The sequence below is a fragment of the Suricata suricatta genome, chromosome 7 (genome assembly GCF_006229205.1).
Source record: "Suricata suricatta isolate VVHF042 chromosome 7, meerkat_22Aug2017_6uvM2_HiC, whole genome shotgun sequence".
Classification (NCBI taxonomy): Eukaryota; Metazoa; Chordata; class Mammalia; order Carnivora; family Herpestidae; genus Suricata; species Suricata suricatta.
In genome coordinates, this window is record NC_043706.1 from 117,673,777 (window position 1) to 117,686,220 (window position 12,444).

The following is a 12,444-nucleotide window of genomic DNA, read 5'->3' on the forward strand; positions in this document are numbered from 1 at the left end:
GAAACCTAATGGAGGACCAGGGGGAGGGGAAGAGGGAAAGAGAGTTGGGGAGAGACAAGGACGAAAAACTTGAGAGACTATTGAATACTGAAAACCAACTGAGGGCTGAAGGGGGAGGGTGGAAAGAGGTGAAGGTGATGGAGGAGGGCACTTGTGGGAAAGAGCACTGGGTGTTGTATGGAAGCTAATTTGACAATAAACTACTTAAAAAATTAAAAATTAAAAAAATGAAGTGAATGTTGCTGCAAGCAACGTATAAGTCAGGCACTGACATTACGGAAACAAAATGTAAAAAGCTGTCAGGGCTTACACTATAATTGCAAAATTTGGTGAGATGATTTCTGCTCTTGGGGGGTAATAAATTATTTCTACCAATAACTCTATGGTGCAAAACATGTTAAAAATCCTATAAAAGAAGAATAACAAAACCTATGAATAGCCACTAATAGCAAAGAATTTCATTATTATTACTATATAATATGGGTATTATAATGAGTACAATAATTATCAGAGTAGGGCATTTATTAGTAACACATCATATAAAAGATTCAGGTGGATTAATGCTCTGAAAGTATTAAGTTTGTGGAGCTGGGTCTCCATGTTTGCTTGAAGCGAATTCTGCTCACTTAAATATAAAGGCATTCATTGTTCTTATAGCACCTGCTTTATTTCTGCACCAATTACTAACTCTTCAGATTCAGGAAACAGTTGATACAGACCTTGCTTCTGTATAAGCAAGAGTTATATGTTGACAGAAACAGTAAGTACACTTATAGATTTTCTTATACTAGATATTTATTCTGGGCTTAAGGTTTCTCTAGTACCAAAATTTATTGGCCCCTATAAAGAGAATATGCCATGAAGAAGGTACTCAAAATGAAAATAATTTTTATTAACATTTTTTGTATTTAAGCCAATCTCAACTTGTGAAATTTGAAAACTACCATAAGTGCCAAGATAAACTGTGTAACCCTAAATTAGTGTCTAAATAGTGAAGAAATGTGTTCATATATACATATTTGTGAAATTTATAAATGAACAAGTGTGCAGAAAATGAATTTCACAGTCTGGCCCAATGCACACATAGATGAGGCAACGAAACTATTTGGAGCACCGTTTTAATGGTTCCAAATGAAAATTCAGGGACTGATAGCCCATAAAACAACAAAATCCAAACAAAAAGCACCATTAGAATAACTGAATGCCTTTAAATAATGACTTTTTAAATTATATAAAGATATCAAATAAACAGCAATTCATTATTAGGCACATTGCTAAGAGACTCTAAATTTTCCCGAGCTGAATTTAGCTGAACCATCCGCAAAATGAAGCTTAGTTAATCATGTCACTTTCTACCCAGATATGCATATCACTATACCCCTAATTACCATAGTCAATATGCTAGTTATTCACTGAGAGTCCTTTTGGAAACAAATGTATCTGATGTTATCCAATAATTGTATAACACATTTCAACACTTGAAAAAGCAGGGCCTGGGTCCAGCATACAGCATGGCAATCTATTCATGTGCTGTTTCTAATATGGATTTTTTTTTCCTCCCAACTATACCTTCTAAGTTAATAATATCCTTATTTGCCATTATCTCACAAAGCACAAAAGGGAACTGTATTAATTAATGTAATAATTAAGTTATTAATATTGTTTTGAATAAATTTATTTTGCTTGCATTATTGAATGCTCTTCCCCTTTTTAGAGAGCTGCTTGAGGATTTTTTCATTTAGCTTCATGTATGTCTTCAAATAAAATTAAACCCTGTTGTTTTCATAGTGGCCACCTGACATCAATTCTGAAATATGTTCTTACCTCTTAAAGAATAACCCAGATAGAAGTGCTAAATGGCATGGCCATGTCTTACCTTGGTATTGTAGAAAAAATTGGCTACCAATTAACACCACAGCGTGGCCAATAGCTGCCTGCCAATCTAAGTAAGTTTGAAACTGCACGAGTAAAGAATAGACCTCATGATAACCAGTTTGTTCTAAAACTTTGAAAACCATGAATAACATTATATGCTACCATTTTTTAATCTACAGGCTACCATAAAAAAGTGAACCATGAGATGGTTTTATTGTCTAGATTTATTTTAACATTGAACATGGCTTACATTATCTGAGCTGTGAGCCCAAGATGCAAGACAGGGCAAGCACCAGGCAGTGGGATACTCATTTCCTACTCCAAATTAGAGAGGGTGCCAAATAGCTCAATAATCAAGGTATATCCTGTTTTAAAGCAATATTTTTTAAATAGCAATGTCAAAAAATATCAAAAATGTAAATAAAAATCAAAAGAGACCTACATTCTGGCATGTGGGTGGACTGCTATCTGTTTGACCACAAGGTGAAAAAATAAAGTGGGGAAGAAGGGAATCTTGCCGTTTTCTTCTTTGGCTTAAGGGAAGAATGGATCTAAGTTAATACTTGATACCTCCAGCTCAAACCATCAGTAGGTTAGCAATATTTCAGTCAACATGGTAACTTCAATGAATAGAAACCATTATTTCCCATCATCTATATTTACTATATGTAACTTAAGTGTCATTATCTTACCTGTGAATCTGTTTAAAGTACTATACCCCTTAGGGTCGCCTGGGTGGCTCAGTCAGTTAAGCATCCAACTTCGTCATGATCTCACGGTTCAGTTCCTAGGTTTGAGCCCCAAGTCGGGGTCTGTGCTGACAGCTAGCCTCAGAGCCTGGAGCCTGTCTTCAGATCCTGTGACTCCTTCTCTCTCTGACCCTCCCCTGCTCACACTGTCTCTCTCATCTCAAAAATAAATAAAAACTTTTTAAAAAGTATTACACCACTTAGAAAGCTGGACTAACGTTTACAAAGGAATCCAGTTGATACTTGAACATGAGTCTGAACTGTGTGGGTTCCCTAACAAAAATTTTTCTCAATAAATATAGTACAGTACTGTAAATGTATTATTGGCTCTTCCTTATGCTTTTCTTGTTTACATTTTCTCTAGTTTACTTTATTATAAGAATATAGTATATATTACATGTAACACACAAAATAGGTGTTAATCAACTGTTTATGTTATCAGTAAGCCTTCCAGTCAACTGCAGGCTATTAGCAGTTATGTTTTTGAGGTGTCCAAAGTTATATGCAGATTTTCAACTGCAAAGTGGGTGGGCCCCTGAGTTCCCACATTGTTAAAGAGTCGACTATACTACATAATTTGAATTTGCTATGTTTGTGGCATATTTCCATCATTCAGGCTTATCTTGTTTACTTCTGGTGCTATTATGTAAATACTCTCAGCTACATCGGAGATTTTCTTTCAGTATTTTAGAATGAGGAATTTTCATAGAATGCTAAAAATGGAATAGATCATTGTATGGCTGTCTCCTTTTAGATTTATACATAATACAGGAATAACTCATTTCATTTATTTATTGATATACTTGATTGCATTCTATATAATTCTACCTAGAACCATCACTACATTTCTTTCCTCCACTACGTAGCAAGACTCCTTGGGCTGTCTACACTTGATAGCATTACCTGAGATATTTCTTCTCATTTTCTCTCTTCTTAAACTCTTTATTATAAAATACCTTCAAATTTACAGAAAAATTTCAAGGATAGGATAACATTCATATACCCTTTACCCAGATGCACCAATTATTATTTTGGCCTATTTGTCTTTGCTGTATTTTTTTTTCATAACCACTTGATAATTGGTTGTACACAGCATGCCCCTTAATCCCTAAATATTTCAGCATGTCTTTTCTTAGAAAAAAGGCATTCTTTTGCATAACCACAGTTCAGTTATCAAATTCAAGAAATTTATAGATAGAATATGACTATATCATATATCCATCCATATCCAAACTTCACAAATTATCCTAATAAAGTCGTTTTCAGAACAACTTTCTGATCCAGGATCCCATTCAGAGTCATGCAAATGTACTTAGAGCACAATATCTGGTATCCGTTACCATAAAACAATTCCGGAGGCCATCGTGGACTTTCACAACATCAACATTTGTTAAGAGCACAAGCTGATCATTTTGTACAGTGTCTCTCAACTTAGCTTTTTCTGATGTTTCCTCTTTCTGGGGGTTGGATGTGCATTTGAAGCAGGAACACGGCATTGGCAATGTTGCGCCCTGAGTGCATTACACTAGGAGGCATGTGATGTCATTATTGGTGGTGTGAACTTTGACTACTTCATGAAGACAGTGCCCCCTCTACATGTGTCCACTAAAAAGCTACGCGTATTTTTTTCAACTAGTAAATCTGTAAGGAGATACTTTGATACTATAAATTATCCTGTTGCTTTTTAAACTTTCAGTGAATAATTTTAGTGCCCATTGATGATTTTGGCCTGAAGCAATTATCACCATAAAAGTTGCAAAGTGGTAATTTTCTGACTCTTGGTTTACATTCTCTGCAAGGAAGAGCTTTCTTTTCTCATTTATTTACTTACTTAGTTGCTTACCCATCAGTATGGACTTATGGATTCTTCTTTCAGTCAGTGGTTTATAACCAACTCTTCCATTGTTTATGCTGATGCTCAAAGTATCCCCTATTTGCTCAGAGGGACCCCTTTCAGGTCATCTCCTCTATTATGTTTAAATGATCTCTTTTATCGACCTCTCCCTTATCGGCTATCATTTTAAGAAATTATAATACTTTGCTTCTTATACTTTGCTGCCCTGGTCCTGGATTTGACCATTTCATCAAAGTGAGAAATAGTCCTTTAAAAACAAAATCTAGAAGCTAGACGTGTGACTAGGGTGTTGTTGTTTCTAGTTTGGATAAAGTGTGCTCTATTAAGAGCATAGTTCAGTTAATTTTGACAAATTTATACACCCTTGGTCAATTTTCAGTCTTCATTTTACTTGATCTATTAGCAGCATTTAATACTGAGGACCATATCTTCCTCCTTGCAGTATTTTCACTAGGCTCCTGGGAATTTATGGTTTTCTTCCCCATACCCACTGGATACTCCTTCTTAGTCTCCTTTGATTTTTCTCTGCTCTTCTCTAAGTCCTTTTAAAGTTGAAATGTTGCAGAACTCAGACTCTGATGCTTTTCTCATCTGTACACATGCGCACTTCCTAGGTAATCTCATCTGACAACTCCCAGATTTGTATCTCTAACCCAGTCTTCTCCCCCAAGCTCTGGGCTCTATAGTTAATTATATCTACCTGGCGTCTCCACCTGACTTTCCAGTAGACATCCAAATTCAGCACTGAAATCCCCCATATGCCTACTCCACCTGCAGGTTTCCCATCTCAGGTGATAGCAGCTCCATTCTCCCAGTTATTAGGGACAAAAACTTGGAGGTACCCAAAATATGCTCTGGATCCCTCCCTCCACTTCTGGTCCCTCCACTGGTCCCCCCATGATCTGAGTAGCCATCATCTCTTGCCTGGATCATTCCAATGACCTCAAAACAAGTGTCACTACATCAAAGCTTGCTCTTACAATTTGCTTTCAACACAGCATGACCCTTTTTAAATGGAAGTGTGATCAATTCCCTCTTCATCCAGAACTTTGCAGTGGCTCCTCATTTCACTCAGGGTAGAGCCCTCTCAGTTGCCGTGGCCTACAGGACCCTTTGTAATTCTCATGCCCTCCTTTGCTCTGAGACCTCATCTTTCCTCCTCCCTCATCCTCCCTATCCCATCCACGTGGAATTTCTGCTGCTCCTCCCCCATGCCTCCATGCTCTAATTTTAGGGGCATTCCAGCTGGTCCCTCTTATAGAGATATTTCTCCAGATATCTACTTGACCAGCTTCCTCATCTCCTTCAATTGATGAAATTGTACCCTCTAATAAAGCCAACCCTGACTATCCAAACACAGAACTCCTAGTCCCTCGTTTTCTGTTTTCCTTTCTTTTCCCCATTGCACTACCTTCTAACAGATTTTTATGAATTACTTCTTTTGTGTTTATTGTATGTTTCTTTAGGCTGGAACATAAATTTCATGAATACAGGATCTTTGTTCTGCTTACTGTAGGATCTAGAACCAAAGGATCTCACTGTGCATCTATTTTTTAAATAAATGATGACCCACTTCATTTTGTACTTGGACTTGGTAAACTGATAGAAATGAATGAGAACCCACTAGTAGAATTGAGCCCATGTGTAGCATTTTTCATTTGTATGTGTGCCTAACACCCAAATTCAGTTATACTCCTCTTCTCTCTACTGGCGCATGTTTGCCTCTTTCCATACTGAAATCTAGATCCATTCTAAAAATAGGAAGAATTTTGCGGCACCCAGGTGGCTCAGTCAGTTGAGCATCCGACTTCAGCTCAGGTCATAAACTCCTGGTTCCTGAGTTCAAGCCCCGCATCATGCTCACTGCCCTTAGCCTGTCAGCACAGAGCCCACTTCAGATCCTTCGTCTCCATCTCTCTGCCCCTTCCCAGCTTGCACTCTCCCCAAAATAAATATTTTTTTAAAAATAGAAAGAATTTCAGCCTGGCAGCATTTTCAGAGAATAGTGGGTTTTGCCTGCTCTGAATTAAGCCTTAGCAGGCATAATAGAACCTAAGGAACAAACTGATTTTGCTAGGTCACTCCCACTGGGGAAAGCCACATTGCTCACTGTTTCCTCTGTTTCTCTATCCATTGTTATTCTGAGTTCCCTAAGGGAGAAGGGTAAGATGGGAGGAAGCATCAAATAATCCAAACTTTCTTTATAGATGAACTGTATGTTTTTCTACTAGACTGTTCAGTTGACTCCAGATTCAAAGTGGGCATCAGATGTCACTTATGTGACCCTGGAGTGATTCATAGAATTTCAGCTAAGATAAGACATACCTTGACAAGCATTCATATAATGTGCTTGGGGTATTTTTGGACAGTCACCATGATGTCAGCAGTCAGTTTGAAAGGCATATGTCACATGAGTACTAAAATATCTCTACTGACAGGATCAGGCTTTCATGGCCACCAGTAAAAGAGAATATACTCCATTAGAAAGTAGGCACTTTCTCTGCTTCTCATCAGAGAAATCTAGGTCCCCTTTGAACTGGGAATATTGATTCGTTTGCCACTGATGTTCCTAGGACACTAGGAAACATTTTCCTCATGTCTAAGCTAGTGCATTTAAATCAGAGAATGTAGGATGAGAATCTGGTCTAAATTCTGGAGCCTTGGTTTTAATATCACAGAAAGAAAGTTTAACTGTTCCTTTCAAATGCATGCGAAAATATGTGGATTTCACTTATTAAGCATACTAGTGTCATTAATGAGAAAATGAAGTTTTTAATTTATATATTTCATGTCTTCCAAAATTGCATTCAGAAATATCTTGATATTTTAATGAATGTAATATATAAGAAAGGTCATTTTTGTTCTAGAAGAGCTTCAAATGTAGAATTAATAGACTGTATTTAAGAAAGCACTAAGAGCGTCTTTTCAATTTATCTCCTTTATAATACATTGTATTTTTACATAGTGGAGGAAATAGGGCTTATTAAATATATAACTTCTGTATTTGATTACTTTCCACAGATACAACACACTCAGGGGAAATTGGCACCAAGAAAAAGGTGAAAAGACTGTTAAGCTTTCAAAGATACTTCCATGCATCAAGGCTGCTTCGTGGAATTATACCACAAGCCCCTCTCCACCTGCTGGATGAAGACTATCTTGGACAAGCAAGGGTAAGTTAGTTACCTCTCCCTTACCTCCCAGCAGACCAATGGCCAAGAGCATATCCTCAGTTGATAGCATTGGGGTTGGAGTCCAACTTCTGCCACTGAGATGCTCTATGATTCTAGCTAGTTAGTCAACACATCGGTAGTTTTCCTCAAATATGAAATGAAGTTAATAGAAACACCTACCCATAGGGGTGATGTAGAGATTAAATAAGGTAAAGCATGTTTACATTTTTTGTATATTCATGTCTAGCACATGCTAGCTATTTTCATTTTTACAAATCAGCAAAACATGGGGCGCCTGGGTAGCTCAGTCAGTTAGGCCTCCAACTTCAGCTCAGGTCAGATCTCACGCTTGTGGGTTTGAACCCCGGGTGGGGCTCTGTGCTGACAGCCAGCTCAGAGCCTGGAGCCTGCTTCTGGTTCTGTGTCTCCTTCTCTCTCTGCCCCTCCCCCTCTCATGCTCTGTCTCTCTCTGTATCAAAAATGAATAAAACGTTAAAAAATTAAAAAAAAACAAATCAGCAAAACATATTTGCACAACACTAAGTAAAGTAAAATTTTGGACTGATTGATTACCGATGAGAGAATAACTAAATCTTTCAACCCATTGAATTCTCTCATGGTAGTAGCTACACTGAAATTAATTACTCAATAATTACCAACTCTTTTTTTAATGTTTATTTATTTGTTTTGAGAGAGAGAGAGAGCAGGGGAGAGGCAGTGAGATAGGGAGAAAGAGAATCCCAAGCAGGCTCCACTCTGTCAGCATGGAGCCTGATGCGGGGCTTGATCTCCCAAACCTTGAGACCATAACCTGAGCGGAAATCAAGAGCCCAGCGCTTAAAAAACTGAGCCACCCAGGCACCCTCAATAATTACCAACTCTTAATTCCACTTACATCTATCAATACAGTGCATTGTCCTTTTTATTATTTTTATTTCATTTAAATAATTTTCACTCATTTTATAATTATTTTTACATTTGATTGATCAAGGATCAAAATTAACGTGTGACTAAAAAAGAAGTTCACAAGTTATCTCTAGCCCAAACTGTCAAAGGAGTTTAAATTTCAAGATAAACTGCCATAGTTTAAACAGAAGTCAGAAGTAGTGTCTTAGAGTTTATATGCTATGTAATATTATGCTATCTATATACTATTAAGAAATATATACTATTAATATATAGTATTAATGAATAAGCAGCAAGTACTATCAGAAGACCTAATTCCCAACATTAGGTTTTTAAAAAGTGGCGGGGGGAGGGGGGGGAAGGGGCTGGTGGGAATCACTCCTTCTAACAATCTAAAGCCTGAGATTGAGTGAATGTTTGTTTGGCTGGTTGGTTGGTTGGTTGGTTGGAGAAAGAACAAAACGAAGATTGCAGTGCTGGGGCATCAATGACAGAGCACTCTCATGCCAACTTCCAACCCCCCTCCCCCGAGCAGCCACCCCTCAAGAGAGGTGACAGAGATGTAGAAAGAACTGTGGGTCACAAGTCAAGATATCAGGGAGTAAGTCCTGGTCCTGCCTTTAGTATTTGACTCAAGTGAAATGCTCACTCACTCTGGATCTCACAGATGGCCTATTATTCTTTCATTTTCCTGATAATGGTGTGAAGGTCCATGACAAGACCTTTGGACTTTATTGGAAGATTCCAGGAAGACCTTTAGTGTCAGGAAGAGTGAGTTTGTCCTTACAGGAAGTAGTGTCCTTTTTTTTTTTTTTTTTTTGAGAGACAGAGAGAGACAGTGTGAGCAGGGGAAGGTCAGAGAGAGAGGGAGAATTTGAAACAGGCTCCAGGCTCTGAGCTAGTGGTCAGCACAGAGCCCAACGCAGGGCTCGAACCCATGAACCATGCGATCATTATCTGAACCAAAGCCAGGACGCCTAACAGACTGAGCCACCCAGGCGCCCCACAGTGTCTTTGAGAGGAGAGGAAGGCCAGTCACAGAAGCCATAGTGAGGATAGAATCCGCAACTACAGCTTTGCATCTGAAAGTTAAAGACCATCCAAGCATGGAGTATTTAAAAAAAAAAATAGGATTATAAGCCTACATTGGACAGTAGGTCTTTAAATTATCCAATATTTTGATTTGCCCACTCCAGTTTCCTATCTCTTAGAGTACGGTAGAATGGTTCATTTCACATTTAGTCCACATTGAGCAGAATAATGTGCTCAGCAATTATTTTTACTTAATTTTTAAAAAACAATTTGGTGTAATCATTCTCCTTAAGTATATAGTAGTTTGTGATGTAGAGACTTTACTGAACTACAATTTTAACAGATAGCAAATTTTATGTGGGCTTATTATGTACAAATACTGTTTTAAGCACTCTACATATACCACCTTATTCAATACACACAAAAATCCTCTGAGGTAGATAATATTATCAGCCATACTTTTCAAATAGGAATCTGACGTACAACTAGTCAAAAATCCCACAGCCAGTAAGAGATATGGCTAATACTGAACCAGCCAGTTTGGTTCCAGAGCCTGCCCCTTTTACACTGTTGTTACTAGCATGTACAGGAAGGTTTGTTTTCCCACAAGCCAGATAGCAGTGTGTTACTATTTCAACTTTTTAATTGTTTAATTCATTGTCTCAAAGTAAATAAATGTTTAAATCTCCGTTATGATTCATTGGAGTGCTGTTTTGTTTTTTTTTTTTTGCTTGCCTTTTCAGCATATGCTCTCCAAAGTGGGAATGTGGGATTTTGACATTTTCTTATTTGATCGCTTGACAAATGGTAAGTTACCCAAAAGAATTCTATTTTCAAACACTGTTATTCTTTTTTCCTTCTTTTTTCCATTTTCATAAGTCTGTAGCCACTCGAGAAGGGTCAGGGCAAGGGAAAATTGATTCAGATGAAATGTAAGGACTGAATTTGGCCTTAGAATCTTAAGACCATTTCCTTCTGGCCTTGATGATCCCAAAGGAATTTGGAAAACACAGATTAGATTCTTTCATCGCAGAATACTTGGGCGACATCCAGACAGAGGAAGTTCATTGTTAGTTGGTGAAAACCAAAAACGTTAAAGCTCATCTGGTCAGTCCTGACTCTTCATAGGGCAGATGTTTGTGCATTTTCATTAAGTGAGCTGAATCTTCCTCAGTGAAGGTATTGTTCAGAGAGGCTGGGCATCATTGAAGGAAAATGTTAGCTGATGACAGTGTGTAAAAGTGTCGGCTGCAGCTGAACGGGAGAGTAGACTTTCCTATTGGTTTCACTTTTAAAATCATGGTGCCTATAAAGATTTTGCTTAAGAATATTAAATTTGATTATACATTCATCTGCCCATTAACAAATGCTGATAGGCTTAGGAAGCCAATGAAAGGAATCATATTTGAAGCTGACCTTCACATGCCCCACTGTCTACCAGGTTTGTACTTTAAGTCATTACAGATAGTTTTCCCACCAGTCTGTTACTTAACAAATAACATACAGTTGAGAGATACAGCCTAAGCCCATGAAGCTGAGCTTCGCACTGTGGAAAACTAGTTAAGCTGTATAAGGATGGATCCCAAATTCTTACATTTCACTTTATTCAAGTCAACTGTGAAATGGGTACCAGTAGATGAAATTAACTGTGAACAAATGGATTTGTTCAATGATATTTGTTCAAAAGAGTATAATCATGACTCTCATAGGAATAAGAAATGAGCACATGTCAAAGATTTAACTCAATTAATTAGAGATCCAGTAAGATGCTACAGCTAGTTCAAAGGAAAATTCAAAGAACAACACATATATAAACAGTAAGAAATGCTTAAATGAATTTATAAGTAACTGAGTGATTCCATGTGCATGTATATGGACAAGAATTACTTGCATTGCTATTAGTTATTTATCCTCAGATTTGAGGGTTGTGAAGTAGCTCAAAGACAATGGAAGCTGCAGATGCACAGGATCAGGTGCCCTGGAAGAGTGTGCTTAGCCAATGCTTAGTTTTTCACTTAAGACATCCAGTCAACATCTTGGTCCATTTCAAAGTTTTTCATAAATTCTATAATGCTTTCAAAATTCAAAATCATTATTCTTTAATAAATTAACACATTTTTATTCAGGAAAGAATATTTCCTGAATGCTTATAAGTCACTATTGCTTCAGTTTTGCCTCTCTGCTGGCTTAGGTTGTAAACTATCTCATGGTCAAATCTCATCGTGGGTGTTTTTGCATGGAAAGAACAAATGATGGCCATTAAGCAATGTGGTGACTTAGATATCCTTGTAGCTATAAGAATCAATTGGAAGCAACTTAAGGCACATTGCCAGTGACCATTAAACTATGTCTTTTAAAAATACACACAAACACACGTGTGTGTGTGTGTGTGTGTCCCTGATACAATAGTCAAAGTCCTTCTAACTCTTAATGCTTTCATTGCCTTTGGTATAGAGAGAGGTCTGAGCTAGCTCGTTTCACTTGAATAGTACAAGAAAACCTAGAATCAAACCATAATAATAGTGTCCTTTATACTTGAAAAAGTGCAAAACTAACAGGGAAAAGGAGACCTATCAGAGGCCCTTCATTACAGAAACTTTGGATTCTTTTGTCAGTCTTGATGGTTTAATGGTGATAAAGATGTGTTAAAATAAGCGACTGTTTTCCTGTAGGAAACAGCCTGGTAACACTGCTGTGCCACCTCTTCAACACCCATGGACTCATTCACCATTTCAAGCTAGATATGGTGACGTTGCACAGGTTTTTAGGTGAGTCTTTATGTCCGTATTCTACCTCCTTTCCCCTGAATTATGGCTGTTCATAATATTCTTCAATATAAAGTTGGCAAATAGCA

At 37.6% G+C, this 12,444-nt stretch overlaps 1 protein-coding gene across 3 annotated transcripts in view; it reads left to right on the top strand.

Annotated features, from left to right (window-relative positions):
• PDE7B (phosphodiesterase 7B) overlaps positions 1-12,444 on the top strand; it is a 315,252-nt gene that overhangs the window by 269,434 nt on the left and 33,374 nt on the right. For all 3 annotated transcript variants that reach the window (XR_003910745.1, XM_029944589.1, XM_029944590.1), the window contains 3 exons: positions 7,501-7,652; positions 10,334-10,397; positions 12,263-12,358. Coding sequence is in view for 2 of the 3 variants with exons in the window: in XM_029944589.1 (XP_029800449.1) it covers positions 7,501-7,652; positions 10,334-10,397; positions 12,263-12,358 (312 nt within the window). In the remaining variant the exon portion in view is untranslated. The remainder of the gene's footprint in view (positions 1-7,500; positions 7,653-10,333; positions 10,398-12,262; positions 12,359-12,444) is intronic.